This window comes from Dermacentor silvarum, chromosome 11 (assembly GCF_013339745.2).
Source record: "Dermacentor silvarum isolate Dsil-2018 chromosome 11, BIME_Dsil_1.4, whole genome shotgun sequence".
Classification (NCBI taxonomy): Eukaryota; Metazoa; Arthropoda; class Arachnida; order Ixodida; family Ixodidae; genus Dermacentor; species Dermacentor silvarum.
Window position 1 is genome coordinate 116,570,814 of NC_051164.1, and position 25,435 is coordinate 116,596,248.

Here is a 25,435-nt window from a genome sequence, read left to right on the forward strand (position 1 = left end):
AAAGCTGCATCTCTCGAGACGAAGCTGCATATTTTGCCAGACTCGAAGTACGAGCTCGCGCAGTGGATGATATCGACGATTATGAAAACTGGGAGCGCCACGATCATGAAGGCTAGAAGCAGTGTCCATGCCGATCAACAGAAAAAGCGGTGGTGTCCGAACTCTGGGAGCCCGTCACTACTAACGATGAAATAGGTAGTGCTTCGATGGAGGAGCTTCTGAGTGCAAATAGTGCTGCCTCGTTCTGCGAAGAGAACTCCGACGGGGCGATCGTTGTCACGACAGACGGCGGGCGTTGTGCGACGGAGGCGATGACAGCAGCAGCAGACAATGAGATTGACAATGGCCCGTCTTTGACACCAAACCCGAGGTTCAACCAAAGTGCAACGTCGTCGATCGAGTTGCTCATAGAATTCATGCACGCTAAATTATAGCCGCCAGTTCTCACAGCAGATGGACGCGATGTACAGGGCGGTTGTGAATCGGAAACTAATTCCGAGAAAGCAAGTGCACATTTCTATTTCAGTGTGCCTAACGATTAAGACGCTATTTAGAGGTATAAATAAATGTTTTATTTTTCACAGCCTACTTTCTAAAACGTCGATTTTTTTTTCGCAAGTGGCAGTTTCAGTTTCGGGCTGCAAAGTTATATTCGGGATTTTTTTTTTTCGGTGATCAGTTATAATGATCGGATTTCTAGTTTTTCTCGATATCGTTATAAGTGGACTGCACTGTAGTAAAAGAAACGGAATTGAAATAGACCTATCAGTCACAAAGACATCAGCAGGCCATGCTGAGCAGGAGGCAAGAAAACAAATGGCTTTCAAAGTTGTACCTTCGATTTACAGTTATCAAAAGGCACCAGGGCTGTAGTCAGTGATGTCCTGTCAGATGTGGGGCTTCTGATAGTTTACCGAGTGTTTTGCGGTCATTCTGAAGGGCTTTGCTAGCCTTTTTTTCCCTCCAAGACATCCTTCTCTGCTGCTCTGAAAAGCTACCATATTTTGAGAAAACTGCGTTGTACAAACTTTTTCTCCTTAAAACCTATAGAGGGCCTGGATATTGTGAGCATAGCTAAAATTAAAGTACTGACACAAAAATTTGAAGTCGAAATAACTCGTGAGATTGATGTGGGTGGACACACACACATCGTCTACAAAATATCAGCTGCGAATATAGCTTATATTTAAAATCAATTTTAAAAGTATGTGCGCGCAGCCACCCGCAAATCGCATCACCTCGCGACATTGACATCAAGGAAGGATCGTAAATAACCGAGAAAATGCTGCGGGACCGGCAAGCAAGTTTCTCCCCGCTCCGATCGTCCCGGTGCTTCTTTTTTTTTCTCTCCCTGGTCGAGACGCTGGCCTCGTTCGCTGCTGCAGCGGCACAAAAATCGGCTTAATTGTTTCTGACACAAGATAACTCTTAGAGTAAAGTGACCTCGAAAGTGTGCATGTTATGAAACGTTGTGCGATATGGTTAATCGTTGGCGTGATTTTGGCTCGCAAGCGGTCAGCACAGCCGCCGCAAAAATCGTCTCTACGAAGCGGCTTGCCTTGCTAACGTGTTTTCTCATCGCTACCAACGCCGTCGGCAAAACTAATTGTACTGTCAGTTATGAGCGTCATAAATGTGCAGACGTTGATTGTGTTGACGAATATAGGCGATTTATTACGAGCTGCGGACGGATCGCAAGGGCCGTCGGCCCCGGATCAGACGGCCAGCAAGCTAGGCCTATACTGTTTCCCAGCAATCGCCAGCTCGCCTGTGTGGATCAAATCAAAAGTGGTTGGCCACGTCTAATACGGTGGCGACTCCCGCCTGGAGGAAATAGTCGCCACTGGACGATGAAAACGAGGACGGCAACGACATCACAAAGCTCATGCAGGCATAGTATACGCACTGGCGACACAAAGCTCGCTCGCCTGCGAGCGTGCTGGCTTGAACACGTCACAGATTTGTGCGATCACGTGCTCACTGTGTTTACAATCCCTCTTCTGCCATCTCGTTGCTCTCAGAAACCGAAACTTGGACTGGTCACTGCAAAGAAGACTCCAAATAATTACCTGTTGCCCTCTGAAGCAAACGAGGTTTCGCACCGTCATTACTGGGTCATTAGCTACTTATTACAGGAGAAAAAACAAGATCGAAAATTTTTTAGTCAGTACTCCTTTAAAATGTGACATTCTTGGTCACACCACAGCTATATCCCTTAAACACCCACCTCTGCATGCTTAGCCATGGAACTGGCCTCAACAGCAAACACCTTGCGGGCACCAGCCTGCACTGCAAAGAAGGACAGGATGCCCGACCCAGCACCAACATCCAACACCACCTGGAAGCAAGGAGATCTCTCTGCAGGTTCCCCATCCAACAAGACATTTAGACACACATCTTGTTAAAAAACAAATGTTGAGGATGCAGCAAGGTAAATGCAAAACGTAACCCCACTGGCTGCTGCTGTAGGTGGAGGGGGGGATACAGTCTTTTCAGTAGGGAGCAAAACTTGTGTTCTTGGTGCCTGGTTTGATCAACTAGAAGAGCTCAGCAACTTTGTTGTGTGTGGCAGTTCCACAAAAATGCACTAAAACACGCCCGGCGATGGCCACTTAAATGTTATTCTATGTACAGGGCACAAGATTTAAAGGGACACTAAAAGAGAAAAATTATTTCAGCTGCATTGCTACAATAGGACATATTTTTTGCTGCAGATTACCATAAAAACCCGCGTATAATGCGAGGTTTTTTCTAAATTTTACCATGTAAAATTTCTGCCTCGTATTATATGCGGATCCCAAAGTTTTCAGCGTAAAATTTGCAGTTTCGGGTTGGTTTTTGCTCACTGCTATCATCATCAAGACTGGTAGCGGAGTATGCGTCATCTTGCGGTGGCGTCGGTAGGCTGCTGCTGCTTTCAACGGGCGCCATTTTGACCACGCTAAGAATCGGCACGTTCGCTAGTCTATCTCGCACGATGTCGGGACCGCGAAAGTAGTACCCAGCTGCCTTTAAAAGGAAAGTTATTTTAGCTGCCGAGGCCATTGGAAATTGCGCCGCAGGGCGGCACTTCGGCGTCACCGGGGGCAGTGTTCACGGCTGGGATGACATCCCAGTTGCAAAGTTGCAACGGCGGCAGATAAGCGCATTTGGCCTTGGCAACGCCGTCGCTTCAGTGGCAGTGGCTCCCCTCGCCATCCCTCTCATCTCCCTCGTAGCTCCCCCCACCTTCGACTGGCTCCACACGCGCCCGCCGCTGCTACCATCGGCGCGGCGCCAACTTAGCCCTTTCCTTGAAGTTTCATTTTCTGCCGTTGTCGGGAAGTTGGCCAAGACGTCGGCTCGTACATGCGTGTTCCGGCGCGACGGTGAAACGGCGACCTTGCTATTTGAGAGTGAAATTGCCACCACGCGTTTTTTTTTTTTTTCGTTTTCTTTTTCTCCGCGTGGCATTGGGGGGTCTATCCTAAGTTTTTGCTCTACGGCGGTTTTTAAGCAATGCCGGTCGAAGGCGCCGCCACGTAATTTGGAGCGCTGCTGAGGGCATTGTCGGTGCGCCGTATGTTCGAATTAACCGTCGCAAATGCTTTCGCGTTCGAATTACCAGGCGTTTTCGCCCAAAGCAATACACATAACTTTGATGGGACCACAGTGTCGGTTCGAATTAAGCGTGTTCCGAGTTAACGAGATTAGATTCTCAATGCTTTCTGTGGGTTTTCCTCGCTCGCATTATATGCGGGTGAAAACATTTTTTTTTTTTTTTCGTTATTGCTATCCCCAGATAACACCTCGTATTATATGTGGGTCCGTATTATACGCGAGTTTTTACGGTAAGACACACACAAAAGGAAAAAATAGACGACAGCATGGGCGGCACTTCCAACTGATTTTTTAACGCAAAAGCCTTATATGCCCTATGAAGTGGAAAATCCGGCAAGCGTCCAGCATTAAAATCCGATGGCAAGAAAACGTGTGTGACCAACTGATGATGTAGAGTTCCAGGTGCTGGACCTGCTGCGGCTCGCGCTGCGAGCCCCCACAGTGAACAGTCACGACGTCCGTCCGACGCCGTGGCCCACACCCAAAAAATTGACTTTGCAAAATTCGAAAATTGAGTTGACCCACATCCACAACTGACCTGGCCCACTCCCAAAATTGACACGGCCCACCCCCAAAATTGAGTTGACCCATGTTGAAAACCGACCTAGCCCACCTCCAAAATTGATTTTGCCAAAATCGAGCACATAGCAAGCGAAAAGTATAGCAGGGAAGAGCCACAATGCTTTCGCATTCAATGCATGTAAGGCGACTTAATTAAGTGCCTCTAACTTTTTTGGGTGCTAACCCAGGAGTAATTACAAACACATGCATAGGCTGTTCGCAAACTTAGGCTATACAGAGGTCAAACAATGTCGTCTCTGATTGGCAAAGCACAACCGACGTATCCCTAATAAAGTTTGAGTTTTTCTATTTTATATAATAAGCTTCCATAAGCTCACAAGCTGTCCGATTCTTACTTCAACCGAGAATCTTAATCATTTGCAGTGCGCTGGCAAATTGAGAAGATAACATGCAAACCTAATCACTTTATGCACTGCATAACAGAACATCTTGAGGTATACCTTGTCCTTAAAGTCCTCCATGTTGTTGAGAATGGCCCTCTGGTAGGTGGAGGTGCGAATGTAATCTTGCATCATGTTCTGCTGCTGCGACAGGTAGCCGTAAAACTGCAACCACAAGCACAACCCAATTACAGCACACATACCAAGGATCACAACTGGCATGCAAGGATTCAAGATAAAACATTTCAGCTTTCAAGCTGCAATGGTAGCCAACAAAACAAAACATTTGAGACAGCTGCACCACTTGCAATGCATTCTTCAGCTTCTACCTGATAGCAAAACCCACTGACTTTATACGGACAGTCTAGATTAAGATGCTCGTTTTTGCTATCTATAGGATTGTGTTAGCATTACACATGCACTGACTACACAGTCAACCATACATATTCTGCAATACATGAAATTCATGTTAGTTGCAGTGCTTAACCTGCATCTGCACTAACATCTGCCTTACCTGTATTCATTATGCTAATTTTATGCACTGCTCAAGGTAGCCCATGCAATCGTGGCTTTGGTACTAGACAAAGGGCAAAAAAGGGTCGTTCAATGTGATGTGTCCCAGACTTAAACATTTTTCTTTCTTTTTAATCCTGCCTACTTTTGTCATACGCAGAGTCACTTTCCAAAATATGTTAGCAGGAAAAATTTTTATGTAGTAATGAACATAAACACATGCAGTGCTAAGCAAGTTTGTTGGTGTGCTTGAAACAATGCTCAGAAAGAGTTATGAAAGTTGCTTTTAAGTGTGTAGCACTGCACTTCCTTGCTTGTAAAACCTAAAAAATTCATCTTCGATATATAGCAGTGTTTATTGGCAACTCTGGTAGGAAATGGTTGACAACTTTTGACAAAAACCTACGAAACTGACTAGTTTTACGAGCAAAGTAATGACTAATTTGTTTATTCTAATCAGTCAGACCTCACTAAAACAAATTCGAATCCGACTCGGATATATCTTTGCTATATCCAATATTTGCTATAAGCATATATTTGTTACACACTGAATTCAGCAATAAACATGGTAAAATTAATTTCGTCACATCAAATACAGTAAACCCTCGTTGTTATAAAGTGAACAGGACAACGAAAAAAATTACATATAAGCGGTAATTCGATGAAAGCGACTACGCCACAAAAACTAAAAAAGCAGAGCTGAAATAGCACAACCTGCAGAAGTCTAATACGGGTGGTGTAACGCAGCACATTTTCAAGCCAGATCGGGATCAAATTTCTTGGTCTCAATTGGCTCCCCTTCTCGCAAGCTGCGGGAGGGAGCCAATAGGGTCCTGCTTCGGCTGACTTTGGGCACGCCGGGCACGCGGAGGGATCCGTGGAATAACATTTGTCTTTTTCATTGCACACCAGTTCCACAGCGCCGTGGCTACCATGCCATGGTGGGCCAGGTACGCCAACAGAGAGAGTCACTTGCTCACTCAGCACCTGAATAAGTCCCCAAATAAAACTAAAGGTAGTGACATTCCTTTATCTTGCCGCAACAGCCAGCGAGCAAGGGCAGGTGAGGAGCTCCGGGGCTTATCTGCATCTCCCTGTTGGTGTAGCGGAGTCGCATGGTTGCACTTGCGTCGTTTCCGGGAAAACAAGCGCACGCTCATGTGCTTGCTTGCGCGCTGCTGGCCACGCCTCTTGTTTTCTTGATTTTTTGCTTTGACTTGTGCCAGTGCCATGACAGTTGCTACTGATTGCGAAGTTTATTCACAAAGCTTAGGCATTGACCACCGCCATGAATATGCACCCGCTCGCCACTGATAACATGCACGCACAAGCGGCGTAATGGCGCAGCTGGCGACGGAGAGGGTCGCTCGCTCGTTCAGCGCAAAAGGCGTCGAGTGCCACCGTGAGTGCGCACGCACCCCTTGACAGATCGCTCTAAGCGGAGCAGCTTAAAGGCCCAACCGCATGCACGCGATATTCAAGCGACGCGACAGGCACACCCTGTCGCGCTGTCGTGTCGCGGCGTGGAGCAACCACATCAACGCGACATCGTGAAAAAGAGTAGCGACGGATTTACATTGTTGTGCGAATAAATGTTATCGTGCGCGCGTAAAGAAACCTAAATTTTATCAAAAGGTCAATGTTTTATGTAGACCTAGCTAAAATATGCTATCATCCCCAGTGAAAATCCGTCCCATGCCGCCAGCGTAAGGTGCCGTGGCGCCATCTGTTGAGTAAAACTTAAAACACTTTCTCGGCTCTCGGTGGCGTCTCAGACCTAACAGCGTCAAAACAAAACAACCGATCTCAATAATAACGACAAGCGAGCGCCGATACTTAGTCTTCAGCTAGCGATGAGGTGAAACGATAACTGATTGTACTATTTATTTTTTGTTGTCACAGCAGAGAGCAAGTTGCAAGAGCGAATTCAGATCGAAGCGGGCAGACTGATTGCTGCCATGTTGTTGTGCAATCGCTGTCCCCAGCGGATGTCGTCGCGCTGACTTCCGGGCGACAAGCGATATTTTCTGGCTGGCCAGAAACCGGCGACACGACCAGCGACGGATAGCCCTCCGCGACGGCAAAACCTGTCGCTGTCGCTCGAAAATCGCGTGCATGAGGTTGGGCCTTAATGGTATGCTTCGAGTTATAATATTAATATTATTAATATTAGTATTAATAATATTAATATGATTAATATTTGAGTTATAATATTATATTATTTAATATTAAATGCATTTGGGTCAGGACTGGGAGAAATTTCGAATAAAGCAACAATTCGAATTAAGTGCTTTCGTTATAGCAGGGGTTTAGTGTAATTCGTAATACCCGTGTTCTTTATATCGATCGTCGGGTTGTATAGACGTTTTCACGAGGGCACTTCCGACGGCGGTCTGGCGTGGAGAGTATGTGTCAGTGTTGCCTGTTTGGTCTGGACTGTGAGCTTGCCTTGCGCTTGCATTGCGGAGTGGTAACTTCCCTTTGATGTTTCCGTTTATTTTTGTCACGAATGACTTACGCTCGTAAATAATGGCATATATACTCATCAAAAGGCTACAGGCCAGCACTGTGCAGTTTATGGGTGTACAAACAACCAGCGGAAAATAACAATTTTGGGGACTAAGTGTGTCCACAACACAGCACTCCGCGAGAACACTGCCGCGATGTGGTATGTTCACGCTTCGCCGGTTTCCTGCATCACCTGAGGACTTGGCATTTCAGTCTAATATGAACCAATGCACACATCAGTAAAATAACGCATTTTGGTAAACTCTTTTCAGCACATTTCGCAATAGGTTGCGAGAATTGTCAGCTCTTCGATGCAATATTTTCTTGTATGTAGTGGCAAAGGTTACATTTGCTATTCTTTCAAACACGACTTCATTCCAGTGCCTAATACGGGGGTCACACGGCGCACTTTTGATCGTGATGGAGCCCTATATGGGTCAAATTTCTTGGTCGCGATTGGCTTCTTTGCTCAATCTGTGGAAGGGAGCCAATAGCGGTCGAACATTCCGATCCAGATCGGTCTCGATCGCTATCAAAAGTGGCTGTGTGACGCCGGTATAAGACAAATTGGAGCACTCTGCGAGAGAACTATATAGTCGGTAAATACACTTCGCAACGATCTGGAAAAATCGTGTCCTATGGCTGATGTATGCAGACCCTGTGTCCACCAAAACATTGTCTCTGCGTTTACACGCACCTTGCGCGGCCCTGCCCATAAAGGTAATTAACTTCAACAGTGTGGTGCTGCATCGAGCTCACCCATCTTTGAGCGTTGTCTATGTGCTTGGGCAGCAAGAGAATGCCAAAACGAATGTGTCAACCTCATCAGCGCGGCCTAGCGCCAGTGGTAGAGTTCAGGAACAGTAATGCGCTAACTGTGGTGGTGTAGAAACGCGCTAAATGAGCCCGTGCAAGTAAGAACGTAAAAAACGGTATTCGCATGGGTACGCGGACAATAGCATCATGCTTGCAAGAATAACAGTAACGAAAAAAATAAATTATTTGCACAGTCGATCAAGTGAAATACTTACGTGCGTGCAGTGACCGCTTCACTGACCTCTAAGCGCTTTTCACTCACGGTCAGTAGTGGTTTACAGTCATATGCATATGTATTTATTAGACAATTGTTAACACTCGACATTACTTTATTATGAACATAGCACAGTGAGACGGTGTAATGGAAACAAGAGAAAGAGCAGAGATGGCCCTAACGCTGAAATATTATTGGCTTATTTCACTTCAGAGATAGCGCACAATAATGCAATACCTTCAATACAAACTTCGCGCACGATCTATGTTAAGGTTCACCGTGAGCGACGCTTGTTCCAAAGTCAGACATTCGAAAGAAAAGCCATTCCAGGTAAACAAACGTAAAAAAATAGGTAAACAAATATATCTTTATAACAAGTCCTGTTATAATGTCTAGTGGGATTCACATTAAGTATAAATAAATAAACACTAAATACAAAAAAAAAAAAAATCTAGCACCTGGGCTGTATCAGTTGCACTGGCATCTGTGATCAATGTCGCGCGTCGGTTCGCTGCAGGTGCCGCGCTGCTCGATCGCCTCGCTTATGCTTTGACATTTGGTTATAAGGACCCTATGATTATTTGAAAAAAACTATCGGCCTAGATTAGAATAAATAAGGTACTATGCATGCTCAAACCTCAGGAACTGAAACACAAAATTGGTAATCCACCAAGGTAGTAGACAGCATGCACAGGTTCTCCCAGAAGTGTTAAAGCAACCTAACTTAGGTGACCGACCTTCTGCTTGCAGCATTGCAGTCACCAAAAGATTTCGGAAGGCGTGGATGCAGCAAGGAATGGAGGTCATCAGAGATGGTGGCACCATATGCACAGATACTATATTTCCATTTATAGACTGAGGTCTACCATCTTGGTAAAGTCAAATGATATGTGCAGAGAAGTGCAGCTGTGGAATATATTCGATATTTTCTACAAGAAATGAGGGTAGCACTCTGTTCGCATTTCCCTAGCTACTAGCGATGGTCGATTAGCTGTTTTATTTGATTAACAATTAATCATTCGTCATTTTAGCCTTTAATCGATTATTGCTTTCAATGCAGGGTTTATGATTGATTGATTGATTAATTGAAATTTTTGCCGGGCACATTTAGAAAGGTTGATACACAGTTATCTATTTCTGCAGACCCTATTTTAATGTATGAAAGGTGCAACGAAGTTCGAAACACAAGTTTGATAAAGTATAATATTAAACTTGTTAAAAACTAAATGTAGTTGGCACTAGTGGCTTTTGAAAAGATAAACCATATATGTTATAAAATGGCACTTAGTTCAGAATTATATAAGATACATGGCACTAGTGAATCCCTGTACAGTACGATTAAACATGAAATTATGCAAGAAATTGCAATATGCACAGGGCAAAAGAAAATTACTGGCTTAGGCTTTTCAACCACATGTTCCAAGAGTGAAGAAATGTCAATTGGCTGGGATGTTTGGGTGAAACCAACACCTTCTTCGAATGGCCATGCATCCAGCATGCTTGGACGCTATAGATTTGCTGGAATCGACACGAACTCCATCACTATGTAAATAGATGCTCCAAGCCTGCACACATGCTGTGCCACGTCATTGGTGGAACTGGGAGTGGCACGACGATCAACAACTGGGTTGGCAATAGTATGCCTTGAATTGCAAGGGCATTGCAAGCCTCCGGCTTTGAGGGCGTGGTGGCAGGTGCAGTGTGGGGGGAAGAGAGGGGAAGCACTCGGCTCGGCATCACTCGGGACACGAAAAAAACAGGCGACAATCGCTCTACCACAGCTGCACAGTCACTTGCTCATGCGCCGCCGTTCCGTTTGGTTCTCGAAATTTTTGCGCCACTCCTGTCAAACTTTTGAAAACAAATTAATTCAATAGGTTTAATTGATTAAATTACCAATGGACATCAATGAAGATTAATGGTTTTGCGGGATACATTCAATCGATTAATCATTCATTGATATTACCAAGCCTACTAGCTGTACAACGACGTGGCTGTGCTTGACATTTGCACCGCTGGGTAGGTGCACAGCATGAGAATTTGCACGGCACTGCACTGTTGAAAAAAAAGTGCCCACCTGGAAGTACTGGGTGGCTGAGGCTTCGTCAGTCCTCTGCCGAAAGGTGGAGTTGCTCTGGCCCGTCTTGAAGGCATCCACTATCCGATGGAACCGAAGCAACTCTGCACACAGTCCACATAGCACATACCATTGGCTTGGCATGGGCCCTCACGTGAAAACTGAGTTTGTGCAGAGCAAATAGACAGGACATATAGGAACACCAAACAAGCTATCAACGCTTCTATAGATGCAGACGTGTGATCGAACAACAAATACGCATCAAATATGGCTATTCAGAAACTGCAATTTTTTATCAGTAATATTTACACTAGTGGGGCTCATCCAGCTTTCCGAATGTGGGCTGCTTACACTACCTCTTTGTTTTGTTTTTGCATGCCTTAAAAAGATAGTCTTATCTAAGTATGGTGTACGCCCGAATCCCGAAAGATTTGTTCCCAACCTTTAGGTCATGTTTGCGCATTCTCACATTGAAGCAGCACCCCATCTGGCCAATTTAATACATCCATCCACAACTTCGCAAAATCTCATACACCACAATGAAAAATCACTGTATCTATGTGTGTGCTTTTTAGTACAAGATTCTTGACGTAATAGTTCAGCGGAAACCCGCTAGGTGGAGAGATGTAATTAAGGGAAAAATGAGACATCCACCCAACTGTAGCAATTGCTACAAAGGAAACCCAAACGGGTTGGTTCCTCGAAAGAAAGCCTCGCAGTTGAAGAAAAATTCGTACTGGTCCGGGACTCGAACCCGGGACCACCGCCTTTCCGGGGCAGCCGCTCTACCATCTGAGCTAACCAGGCAGCTAGCAGATGGCGGAGCCAAGTCGAATTTGTCAACAACTCGAGTTGTTGACAAATGGCAGTACATTTCTGGTGTCTGCTTCATATGTGCACTACGTAGAGACTACATTCCAGAAGAAAGCCATACACTCAGGTTACGGGCCTTTTTTCCCACACAGGCACGGTGGGAGAAATGCCACCCGCTGCTATGGTTGACTGCCCACTCCTTTGAGGAGGGGGACTCCAGGGTCCATTTGGTCAAAATTTTTCCAATCCTTCTATTCTTTTTCACAATCCTCAGGTGTTCCTTCATCATGTGTAGAAATATTAGAAAGAAACGTGAAGTAAAATATGAGAAAAGCGCACTTTTCTAGTGTGCTGTCACCAAAAATTAATCGATAATCTGGCTTTAGAAGGTGCCATTGCACCCCGGATCGTGCAGCAACGCTGTCATCTTAGTACCTTTGTAAAGTGGAGAGATCCGAAATTCAGGTAGCCTCAGAACCATATTTCACCACGCAAAAATAAATATTAGACAAGCGAGCAAAAAAGATGACAAACTAGTGTCACAATTTGTTACTGCTGCCACGTGTGCACAAGAAGCACTCCTACTGGCGGATCCAGAATTGAATCACTGATGCATCTCTTGTGCACCAATTTTGACGGCAGCGAGCTGCGCATTTCTGTGTCACAGCAATATTTAGCATTTGTGGTAGGCTGTGTCACCACGCTCATGTTTCTTATGTTAATGCAACCAAAATGCAAAATTTATGTACAGCCTCACACATTTTTAACCTATATCTCATGAATATGCACAGGTGCATAAACGATTCTCATGTGCAAGCATTGATGATTATTGTGGTTCATTGGCGCAAGGCCCAGATGTGGCCAAAGAGCGCCACGACGATGGTAATGGTTTGTTAGTGGTATATGAATAGTCAATTATATTAACATTACATGTGGCATGGCTGTAAAGGGGCCTAAAAACAGTCGCTGTAAAGTGCGTAAAATCTATACGTAATAAGATTATGGCAATGGCTAATGATGTGTACTATAGACATGAACAATACATTGAGAAAGAATGATATGACTTACAAAAAAATATTACAGATGCAAGAATTGGGCAGAAGCACAAGTGCCTAAACAGAGCCCTTGAGACACAAGAGCCTGGAGGCATGTGCTATAAAAAAAAAAAACTATCACAGCAACATCCTCTGGAGAGAGGATGCGTTACGAACTTACTGGGCTAATAACATGTAGCACAACATCTTTCAAGTATGCGAGGACTGCTTTGGTGTTAAAGAGCGGTTCTTTACCAAGAAACATGGCGGGATGTAGAGGGACACAATAGCGATATGCTAGAGGAAAGTGTTGCTTTCTCTTTCGGCTTCCCGACACTCCAGGAGGACGTGGAGGACGGTGAGCCTCTCGCCACATCTGCCACAGGTTGGAGGGTCATCACCATTCAATAGGAAATTGTGAGTACCATATGTGTGTCCTATTCTGAGACGACAGAATAGGACATCAGTTCGCCGTGTTTTACTTGTACAGGGCCAGAACCCTAACTGTGGTTAAATCAAGTGGAGCTTATTATTTGTTTCGGCGTCCCACAAGCGTTGCCAGTGATTTCGCAGTTTCGTTCGCAAAAAAGGCTTGAGATCTGTGGCAGGAATAGCAGCGGTAAGATTAGTAGCTTGAGATGTAATTGATGAGGCCACTTTGTCTGCCAGTTCATTACCCTCAATGCCTCTATGGCCAGGAATCCAGCATATTGTCACATGTCTACCAGATGAATAAATATTGCACAGGTATGTGTAAAGCTCAATAAAAACAGGATTTTTGTGTATTCTTATAGACATCAGTGCCTTTATGACACTTAAGGAGTCCGTAAATATTATTGCATTCTGTTGTTTTAATTTCTTAATGTGTTTACTGCAGACAGCACTGCATAGGCTTCTGCAGTAATGATGCTTGTATAAGGGTTGAATACGTCCGATTCAGAAAAAGAGGGGCCAATTGCTGCGTAAGATATGCCAGCGTGCGACTTTGATGCGTCGGTGTAGAATTCAGTACACGAATACATAGATTGGAGTTCACGGAAATGCATTCGAATTTCGAGGTCTGCTGCGTACTTTGTAACTTTTACAAAAGATATATCCCATTCTATCAGCTGCCACTCCCAAGGAGCTGGCAGTTTAGCTGGAGGCATTACGCGATGTTCGAGGAGTGGGACATCCACTTCAACGCCAAGCTCCCTCACACGCAGTGAAAAAGGCTGTCTCACAGAGGGTCGATTATGGAAAAGTTTAGTACACATCAAATTGTTAATGGTCTTAGAACACGGATGTTCATGATTAGAGTGTACTTTGAGGAAATATGTGAAACTGGTGTATGATCTCTGCAGATGGAGTGACCATTCATTCGATTCTACATATAAACTTTCAATAGGGCTTGTTCTGAAAGCGCCGGTGGCCAGGCGGATACCTAGATGGTGAACGGGATCTAGCATCATTAGTGCGCTTGGGGCGGCAGAGTGATATACTACAGCCCCATAATCTAGTCGTGAACGAATCAGACTCTTATAAAGGTTCAGTAGACACTTCCTGTCAATGCCCCATGCTGTGATATAATCTTCATTAGGTTCAATGTTTTTATGCATTTTGCTTTGAGATATTTGATGTGCGGAATGAAAGTTAGCTTGGAGTCAAGTATGATGCCCAAAACCTTGTGGTTTCTGTTCACAGGTATTTGCTGTCCACACAGTCCTACAGAAGGTTCTGGGATCAGGCCTCTCTTTCTTGTGAAAAGAACACAAGAACTTTTGTGGGGTTAACTTTGAACCCGTTTTCGTCTGCCCACTTAAACACTTTGTTCAACCCCTGCTGTACCTGTCTCTCGCACACGGCCAGGTTACAGGACTTGAAGCCCATTTGTATACCGTCCACGTAGACAGAATAAAAAATAGCCGGTGGTAATGAGGCACGAAGTGTGTTCATCTTCACGAGAAACAGTGTGCAGCTGAGCACGCCTCCCTGGGGTACACCAGTTTCCTGTATAAATGGACGCGAAAGTGCATTACCTATTTTAACCTGGAATGTACGGTTGTGTAGGTAGCTTTCAATAATTGTTAACATATTACCGCAGATGCCATTTCAGACAGATCACGTAGAATTCCGTAACGCCAGGTTGTATCGTACGCCTTTTCCATATCGAGAAACACGGATAAGTATTGTTTATGTATGAAGGCATCACGAATATTTGCTGCGATGAGCACGAGATGGTCGGTTGTAGACAGTCCTTCTCTGAAGCCAAGAATTTTGTTGTACTCAAGGAAGTGCAAAAGGCGACGGTTTATCATTTTTTCAAACAGTTTGCAGATACAACTTGTGAGGGCTATTGGGCGTTAACTTGTTACTAATGTGGGGTCTTTACCTTGTTTCAAAATTGGAACGACAAGGGATTTTTTGCCTGCAGTAGGTAGGTACCCGGTACCCGGCAGGATTGAAAAGAGCGATTTTCGTTATTCGAGTATCACTGTGAATGTGTTTAATCATGTCGTACATGATCCTGTCGGGTCCAGGTGCAGAGCTCCGACATGCAGTCAAGGAGGCTCTCAATTCGGCGATGTTAAAAGGCATGTTATAGGGTTCGTTCTGTCTGCATTTGCGGTCAATAGCCTTGCGTTCTGCGATTTGTTTGTGCTTAGGAATGATTCGGAATAATTATTCGAACTAGACACGCGCTCGAAGTGTTCGCCAACGGCGTCAGCTTGGTCTTCCAAGCTGTTCGCTTCGTCATTCACTAGCGGCAACGGATGGATTTCTTTACCTTTAGCCTCATTAGCCTGTCCCATACTTTTGCCTCTTGTGTATACAAATTGATACCCGAGAGAAACTTCTCCCAACTTGCCCTCTTAGCCTGTCTTCGGGTCCTTCTTCCCTGGGATTTAACATTTTTAAATTCTATTAGGTTTTCAGCCGTAGGACATTCATGTAGTTTGCCCCAAGATTTATTTTGTCTCCTTCGTGCCTGTCTACAATCGTTATTCCACCAAGGGACCCGTCTTTTGAATGAAGTGCCACTTGTTTGAGGAATGAACTTCTCAGCGGCGTCAATGATAACAGCAGTAAAATATGATACGGCATGATCTATAGTAAAATTATTTATAAACTCTCGTGATAAGTACGTGGATTCCCTAAAGCATTCCCAGTCAGCTGAGGCCAGTTTCCAGCGAGGGACATGGGGAAGAGGGTCATGTTCGGTTACTAAGTTTAGCGTTACTGGGAAATGATCACTTCCGAATCGGTTTTTAATTACATGCAATTCTAAATCAGGAAAAAGTGAGGCAGAGCCAATTGACAGGTCTATTGATGAATATGAACTATGATGGATATTGTAATATGTTGGTTCCTTCTTATTGTAGAAGCACGCACCGGAGTTAACAAGGAAGTTTTCAATGAGTCGACCTCTCGCGTCGCATCGCGAGTCTCCCCAAAGGGTATGATGAGCATTAAAATCATCAGTGATGATTGTGATGAGGCAGTAAAATTCCGTTTTAGTGAGGTGATGGTTGGGTGGTATGTATATGGAGCAAATCGTTATAAGCTTGTTGAATAAAATTGCTTGCACAGATACAGCCTCGAGAGGCGTGTGAAGGACAAACTGTTGGCAAGCAACAGACTTATTTACAACTATGGCTACACCTCCGGACAAGGCAGAAGCGTTCTCACGATCTTTACGGAAAATGGCATATTGCTTTAGAAAGTTGGACTGCGTAGGTTTTAAGTGTGTTTCTTGGACACACAGCACCTTCAGATTAAATTTATGTATGAGTTCTGTGATGTTGTAGAGGTTACGAAGTAGTCCTCTGATGTTCCACTGTAGTATCTGTGTGGCCATGTTGCAGACAATGTTTGTGCTGTGCGTCTTGTGTAAAAACACTAACTTAACTTACAGAGCCCTTGTCGGGCCCTGTGATGTGGGCTTTTTCTTTATTGGAGCGGTCGAGAGATTCTCGCCGCTCCTTAGGCGCTGGCTGCGCCGTCTGGCTTGAAGATGTGTCCATCGGCTCATGCGGCACGCTGGACACCCGCTCTTGAGAGCGGTTCGTTCGCGGTGAAGGCCTCATCTCGAGACCTTGGAGGCCACCAACGCGGAGGTCGATGGCCCCTTCTGGGATGGCGGAGCAATGCTAGCTGCAGCCGCCGTGGGGGCAGATGGCTTCACCGCCGGCTCACTACGCGCGAGTCGGCCAGCAGCCGGAAGCCGCTGCGGCGCTGCCCCCTGACGCGTCACATCGGCAAAGCTGGTTTTTGGCAGGTAGGACACCTGCCTTCGTGCCTCTTTAAACGAAATGTTTTGTTTGACTTTTACTGTGACTATTTCCTTCTCTTTCTTCAACGACGGGCACGACCGCGAGTAGGCGGCATGCTCGCCATCGCAGTTGACACATTGCAGTTTGTTTTCACAGGATTCGGATGCATGTTCGTGGGCACATTTCGCACAGGTGAGACGGCCACGGCAGTTCTGTGAACTATGGCCAAATCTTTGACACTTAAAGCAACGGAGAGGGTTCGGAATGTAGGGCCTCACTCTGATCTTTATGTACCCTGTCTCTATGGTATCGAGCAGTACACTTGTACCGAATGTCAGAATAATGTGTTTTGTTTGGATCTCTTTGCCATCTCGCCTCATCTTAATTCGTTTTACATTGATCACATTTTCATCTTTCCAGCCTTCCAGAAGTTCAGCTTCGGTTAGATCATCATCTGAGACAACACCACGAGTGGTGTTCATCGTGCGGTGCGGGGTCACTGTTATCGGTATTTCGCCAAAAGACACTAAGGTATGCAACTTTTCATGTTGTTCTTTTGTCGCGGAGTTCCAGAAGGAGATCTCCACTTGCCAACTTTGTAGCCTTGTAGCCTGGTCCTATGGTTTCAGTCAAGCATTTCGCAATGAGAAAAGGTGATGCAGCTGTTGCGTTCTTGTCTGGCTTCTCACTATGGATCACGTGAAAGCATGGAAAAATCTGTCTTGTGGCCAAAAAATTGAAATACTTCGGTGCGCCCCCGTTTCGGACGGCGATCAGCAAGTGCAGGAAAGGAGTTATCCATATATGGTGGATTGTGTTTCGGCGGTGGCGCCAGCCACCCACCATGGAGCCCAAGGGGACACTGCAGAATCTGTAAAGAACAGGTCCTGCAAACGCCAACTGTACGCCACAGCTATAACCAAATACATATACCCAAGGCAGGATATAATGCACAAGGTTAACCCTTGCTGCCCGCGAAGTCGGAAGTGAAAGGAAAATGAAGAGAGGACAGGAAAGATTGAAAGGGAGAGAGAAAGGTGAAGGTTGGAGGGAGAGAGAGACAGGAAAGGGCAACTACCGATTTTCCCCGGGTGGGTCAGTCCGGGGGTGCCGTCTACGTGCAGCGAAGGCCAAAGAGGTGTGTTGCCTCCGCCAAGGGGCCGTAAAGGTCCAAACGCACGACATCGGCTCAACCCCCAGGATCCCCTTTTCCCCGGACACGGCTAAGCCGCGCACGGTTAGACGGAGGAGGGGCCAACCCCCATGTGCTCGGGTCCGTGGTGTCACAACACACCAAACGCCTGCTTACGCAGACGCCCTTGCGGGACGAGTTCACAAAACTGCGAAATGTGCAAGCATTGTCTGCTGCGCTGTTTCCTTGAGGACGATGCATGCCCATAACATAGTGTGTTGGCGCGATATAGGCAAAAATGCAGGAGGCTGTACCACTCAAAAGAGAATGATCATATTGAAATGAAAAGGAATAAAAAAATATATATATCTGCATGAGCTCTAAATTTCAAAAATTTCTGGGGAGCTAACTAGCTGCCCAATATAACGTAGCCAAGCCAGAGAGACATGATAAGGCTCTGGTAGCATTTGCTATAACATGTGTGATGGATCTTTTGGAGCAGGACAGTTTTGAGCAGAAACATTTGCCAGTTGGGGTAAGGAAACAATGCTTTGGAGCAGTAACCTACTGCTCTGGTTGTGCGACAGGCCAGTGACGGGCCAACGGGATGTGCCCCTGCCCAGCCCTTGCATTATCTTAAGTAGAGAGTATTTTAACTAAACACAACACAGAGCAAACTTAGGCAAATTCTTCGTACCACTGGTGTTTTAAAAGCAAGAAATAAATTTTTAGCACAACTTTTTTTCTGGCTGCTTGATTATTCGAAGCAGGTGCATGTCGGCACAGGCGTGGTGCAATACCTCAGATTAGCGACAATTTGGCACAGCATGTAGCAGCATTTTTTTGTGGCGCAGTTGCGCAATTAGCGGGGGACTTCCATCACTGCAATGTCATTAACACTTCACTATACCCGTCACTGGGAAAGGGGAAAGACCAATGTTTTACTACAAAGAGCAGGCATTTAAATGAGCATAAAACCGAGATGTGGCAGGGTCTCTAAGCAAGCAAATCTACAAACTACTCTGTAATCCACAGCTGCCTTTTCATGAAAAACAACCCAGCGCAGCAGGCCCACCTTGGCTGTTGGGGAAGAGCGCCAGCAGAGTTCCCTTGGTGTGGGTGATGACAAAGGCACGCTTGCCCACCCGGGCTGTGTCCGTGTCCTTGAAGACCTCCACCTCATGCACAGCCTCAGGCCCATTGCTCTCGCCTGCACAGGGGGACACCGCACTTGGCCACACATACATATCCAGGCAGCACTGCTTCTATCACATTGTTTCTACAAGGAGCATGCAACACCAAAGCTATTGAGAGCAGTAAACTTCAAAGCCTTCACTTGGCAGAGAAGTGATGTTTATTATTGGAGAAAATGAAAGCCAGACTTTTTCTTTTTGAATTTCATGCTGGCACATCAGTGTCCCAGATTTCAAGGTATTTTCTTATGTCTGGGCCATTCCAGGTGCCGGCAATTGAAGTGTTCTTGAAACTTGATTCCTTTCCAATACAATGAGACCTCCTCTAGTTTCAAACAATTAGCTTGACACGAGTAAATGTAGAAGTTCATGATATCACAGAGAGCAAATATTGCAGGACTACTTCGGGGCAGCTGTGTCCCCACCTGTATTTCATTAGTCTTGTTACCACTGCTTTCATGGCAAGAGTGGCTGCACCGCTATTGAACAAGTGCAACTTTCATAGAATATGAAACAAAAGCAAGAAAAAAGGGGAGGAGGGAAGTTTGTATGTGTTAAGTACTTCAAAAGAACAAAAGTGACAATAAAAAAAGAAAAACAATATTCTGCATTCACTAACTAGTGATTCTTTTTCTTGTAATTCATGTGTGCATTTTGTACATTGTGTACAATATCATTGAAAGTAATTTGCAATGAGTTACACCCATTGTTAATTGCTGCAAATATCCAGCTAGAGTTTACTGATCTTGGTCTGAATAAATGCCCCGACACATAATTCAATCAGTGGTGAAAATAAATGGCACCACACAAGGGAATCAAAGGCATGGTCTTCAGGAAGATCAGAGAAAAAAAAAAATGTGATCCAAGTACGGACCCCCCTGCAGTACCACAAAAGACGGGTGCAAGAGGTGCAACAATATTGCCAATTACAAAAACAGTTTTAGTGGGATAAATTGGAAGATGAGACATCATACAACTCTTTAATTTTTCAATAGGCTATGCAGCGTTTTTATTCACTTACTTTGTAAAAGTCAATTAAAATGTTTTTTAAAGTAAAAATAAAAGATTTAATCGATACTCTACTTACTTCTGCCATTATTTTGTTGGTTAATTAACTGTGTAATTGTTGATAGGCAATGTCAGAATCCCATGCTGGACATTAAAAAAAAATGTTGCTTCTTAAAAATGAACTTGGTGCTTGCAAATGAAATAAGTTGATAGTTATGCTGAGCTTTTCTCTAGGTTTATGAACTCGCTCCAGCTTTTTTTTGCCATGCTGCTACATCCAGCTTCGCAATGAGGAGCAGCATAGCAGACAACGGATCTAGTGCCAAACCACAATGTTGTGCTCCCTTCTTTAGCTGAACCTTTAGCTGAACACGACACTGTTGGTGAACAGGAAAATAGCATAGGAAGCTTCAAGTTGGTAGATCCTTTGATGTCATTTTATGTGAAGGACAAATATTATTTATGCTCTGTTATCATAAGTGAATCATGAATCTGGAAAACAAACCAACTTTTGATGTAAATAAGAAATATGCATTGTATTGAGGACTCGGTATCGTATCTTGCCAACGATCAACAGCCGGGCAAAAGGTTTGTTGGCCCTGAAAAGGGTTGTTTGGTGATAAGAGATGCATTTGAGTAGATGACGGAAGAGTAGTTCCAACAGGTCCTTGTCTGTCCAAACGAAGAGAGCATAGCTTGTACATGACACGTGACACTGCCAAAGGATGCCATCAGGCCAGTGGCTCTTCAACAGAGAGAGAGAAATCACTTTTTTATTCTGGGATAAAAAAAATGCATTGATGCCCTGAGTCCAGGGCGTCGCTTGCGGCGTGCTTCAGCGCTAGGCCAATGAAGTCCGCAAGGAATCGTTGGTCGTGAAGGGTGGTTGCGGCGGTCAGTCACTCGGAGGAAGGGGTAGATGGGAGGGATTAAGGTTTGGGTAAGGGGGGTAGTTTTGGATGGCATTGCCATAGGATATGTGATGTGTTGGGAGGAAAAACACAGTGGCTACAGCGAGGGAGGTGGGCAATTGTTGTGCACGTTGTAATTCTTGACAACAACAGCTTCCAGCGATGAGCTGGTTGCGAGCAATCAGCAACTCATGCGAACAGTTCCACCACAATTATTCATTTCAGGTGCTGTGGAGGACCGAACAATCCACCACCCGCCTCGCTGTCGCGGCAGAGAAGACGGCAGCGGCTCAGGAGGGCATCCTGGAGAAGGTGCGCTCCCTGACACTAGTCATAGCTGGGCACCTGCAACAAGGAGGAATTAATTTATTGTTTATTTTCACCTTTTCAATTTCATTTTAGTCATTTATTGTTTTACGAGTTCAGTTTATCTTGTTTATTTATTGTTCTTTCAGTTTTATATCTTCACTTTCATTTTATGCACTTATTGTTACTTCATTTTAAGTTTCATTGTTGCCTTGTATGAGTAATGCAGGAGGATTTTTTGGACGAACGGTATAATGCTGAATATTAAAAACCAGTCAAAAGACGAAGGACAGAGAAGAGACGTGGCACACACGACGACTGGACTAACAACTGACACAGTTGTTAGTCCAGTCGTGTGTGCCACGTCTCTTCTCTGTACTTCGTCTTTTGACTGGTTTTTAATATTCAGTATGTACCAACTGACCCAGACTACTACTCTACAGGTATAATGCGTGCACCCATTTTTGTATTGTAGTATTTTCCTCTTTCTATTTATACTAATCCAGCTGCAACGCCACCGTGCTTTCTTTTATTTACACATTTCGAAGACACTGGAATCATTACAAGTAGTTGTCGATTTCTGTGTATGGGTTTTGTACTGTGATATTTATATTGCTTCACTATGTTTTGTAGCTTACTGCACTCATTATGAAGTGTTACCGCATAGTGTTTGCACTGTGATATTTTCATTTTGGCACAGTGATGCTAAGGTACAACTACAATGTGGTCTTTTTTCAGAGCACCAAACTAGTCACTCTTCAAGTTGCATAGTTTCACAAATGAAAATGGTCATCATCATTGCACCACGCAGGTGATTGGTTTCCTCTAGTTTTCGTTCCAAGTGAGCAAGAATAAGTTTCAAGTGTGACACGTTCTGGGTGCTGTGAGATTGCAGAGCTAATTATTCATGTTGTATGTAATTTATGTTTCATCACAGCTGGTAAGTGCACTCACCTTTCTACAATTATGATTCACCTGTTTTTTAGCATCACACTGCGATTGCTGTCGAGAAATGAATGCTTCTGGTCAGTGACTCATAACACTGAGAAGGGAATGGACATACCTGTCAGTCATACTTTCTTGCAAGGTCACTTAAATGTAACTGCAAGTTTTATGTGCCGTGGTGAAAACGAATTGTGTGATGCTTCATGTTGCAATGTTCTCACATGCTTTGCTACGTGTAGCGTGCTGTATGTACAAGGTTCATGATGTACAGAGGTCAACACTCATGTCTAGAACACACTTGCGAGGACCAAAGCAGCCACGAAAGCTTAAGCTGCCATCAGGTCGATAAAAATCAATGGGAACTGTACATTTAGTCACGCAAGCTCACATACAGCCGATTTTGTGCCACATGTCGTCATCAGATTCGCCAGCGCAGTCCTGCAAACATGATTCACGCATTCTAGAGATGTGTGTTGACCTCTGTACTTGTCGTCATAGCATGTAATAAAGTTGACCTTTGTATTTTTTGTGCTTTTACGTTAATTTACGTCTACCCATTTAGACATGTGACAAGTGTAATGTCACAACACTCAGTGCTAGATTTTTTCTTTTGTGGTTGAATCCACATTCATTACGCTTTACTTGCTTGCCTCTTCTGCGTATTCATGCTTGCATGGAAGTTTTCATACACCTAGCACAAGAGGTGGCTAGCAAGCATATTGCCTCGTTCCTACCAATGTACACCGAGCGCCCGAATGCACAGGATGCGGCGGTTGCGATCATTCTAGTGTGTTTTATGAAAATTATGTAAACCTGTGCAAGAGTCTCCGAGGTTTATGCAAACCTCGAAGCCTCTTGCACAGTGAAGAGGGTACAACTGTTTCCGAGTCCACAGCTGTGGCATTCTTTTTAAAGGATTCTTTGTATAACTTTACTTCGTTTGTGTTTAAATTATCATAATCTGTCGGATGTTTTGATTTGGAAACATTGACCATCCGTATGGAGGGGTACTTGATGTGTATACAAATTCTTTAATGTAGTTTCCACTGTACAAACAGAGCCCTGGGATAGCCTCGGGGCATTGCAATTTGTATAAATAAATTATGTATGTGTTATGAAAGCTCACCATTCCTGTGACATCAATATTCCTGTTACTATCAATAAAGTTGTTACCAACCAAAGTGCTCTGCCCTAGTTAGGAGTACATATTACGAATACTTACCAAGCAGAGACTCGCCAGGCTGCAGTTGTGCGGCGAGGTGCGCACACAGTGGATTATGCTGCCACATCCAAGAGTCGTGGCCCGAATCAGGTAGGCGGGGGTCCATCAACAAGGATGCAAAGTTCCGAGTTGCACACCTGCAATGAGGAGCAATGCAAAATAGCGCTGCAGATATGCTCAAAATCCCATTTTGCCATTCATATGCAGAAAACAATACATACATTTACGCTGGTACAAGCAGCTACACTGTTTCAGTCATAGGCGTGCACAGTGTTTCGCATTTGGGGCCCTTTGTGCGCACGCCTATGGTTTGCACAAAGTGATCGCTAAATGAAAACTTGGCGCACGATATTGCGCAAGAACACCCATACACGCCAAATCCAGCCCATGCAATTGTAAGTACTTCCCTGTTCAAAATGCTTCCATCGTATCTTCCCTATAGTGTATCGATTTTGGCTACGACTGCTGCCCATGCTCCTAAATACCTCCAAAATGCACAACTACATTGTGTATGCACGCCAGAACGAAAACACAATTTTGGTACGGCAAACGGTTCATGCACAGAAACACATAGCACTCATCATTACCGCTGACATGTCGGACTTAAACATGCTCGTACACAGTTCCCCGCATGTCCTCTTTTAATCGTTACATTACTAGTTATGCCAGCTTGGGCATTAAACTGAACAATTGCTACTATGGGTGAGTAAAAATGGCGACTACAGTTTGAAGTAAAACATTCCAACGGTACTTACAACCATGACGTTGAGGGCGTAATAACCCTTCCTCGACATGAAGCTCGCCGTGTCGGCCGGGCTGAGTCCCTCTGGCTTCATAATGGCGACCAACGTGCCGTCGACGCATGCTAGCACGCCTGGAATGGCACAGCGTCGCGCGAACGCCGCCTTTGCCTCATCCTTGGCAGCCGGTGTCAATGAAAAGTCCACCAACTTTCTCCGGGCAGACACGGAAATGATGGCCTCTGTCACGTCCTGGATGGTGTTGCTCGCGGCCGGCTGCGCCATGCCTATTTGCTCCTCGCAACCAACGCTCCTCTGGAAGCTTCCGGTGCCGAAGAATCGCAGCGCGCACAACACCTTCCTTTCTGTGGAAAGGCCACTGGCTTGCTGGCATCCAATGATGGGGTCAAGCTCGTCGCACAAGCTACGCACTGTTCGTTTGGACAGAAGAAAATACTGCCGGAACTCTTCCTCCGTCAACTCTTTAAATGAATCATCTACCTCGGGTCATCGTCTCTGCGCGACTGCAGCAGCCGCACAGGTGACACAAAAAGACACGGCAGAGAAAGAAAACGCCATTTTCTCCAACTGTTGGGATTCCCGATTTGGATTGAACCGGATATGAAAGAGGCTAACTGTCCCAAGCGCTTACGTTTTAATCCAATCCAAGCAATCTGGTAGCCGTTCTATTCCATTCTATCGAAACGGACGGACTCGGCAACCGTTATGTTGCGTTCATCGGTTAGCAGACACGGAATGATTGACAGCAGCAAGACGTCACGGCCCACATCACAACTGACGTCATGGCGGTTGTTGCGGTTCAAATTGACCAATTGTGTGCAGCTCGATGGAACGGACCGCCTCCGTTCCATTTTGGAACGCGTACAAGATCGCGCCTCTGGATGACTGGCTGCGGCACTACGAAAGAGTAAGCCGCCATAACGGGCGGAGCACGTCAGCGCAGCTTGTGAACGTTACATTTTTTTTCGCCAGTAGTGCTCTACTTTGGTTTGACAATCATGCATGCATGCTGACCCCTTGGGAAACTATTGTCCAGGAATTGAAGGCCTGCTTTGGCGACTCGAATTCCAAAAAGAAGAAAGCGGAACACACGATCTCGCGCAGAGCGCAATTGCCTGGCGAAACGTTTACAACGTATATTGAAGAAATATTGAAGCTATGCAGAAC

At 45.0% G+C, this 25,435-nt stretch overlaps 1 protein-coding gene across 8 annotated transcripts in view; it reads right to left on the bottom strand.

Moving 5' to 3' along the window:
* LOC119433033 (histone-arginine methyltransferase CARMER) overlaps nucleotides 1-25,435 on the bottom strand; it is a 145,085-nt gene that overhangs the window by 108,164 nt on the left and 11,486 nt on the right. For all 8 annotated transcript variants that reach the window (XM_049658447.1, XM_049658450.1, XM_049658452.1 and 5 more), the window contains exons 2-5: nucleotides 18,998-19,132; nucleotides 10,691-10,794; nucleotides 4,623-4,727; nucleotides 2,228-2,338 (exon numbers count right to left, since the gene is read on the bottom strand). In XM_049658447.1, the coding sequence (XP_049514404.1) occupies nucleotides 2,228-2,338; nucleotides 4,623-4,727; nucleotides 10,691-10,794; nucleotides 18,998-19,132 (455 nt within the window). The remainder of the gene's footprint in view (nucleotides 1-2,227; nucleotides 2,339-4,622; nucleotides 4,728-10,690; nucleotides 10,795-18,997; nucleotides 19,133-25,435) is intronic.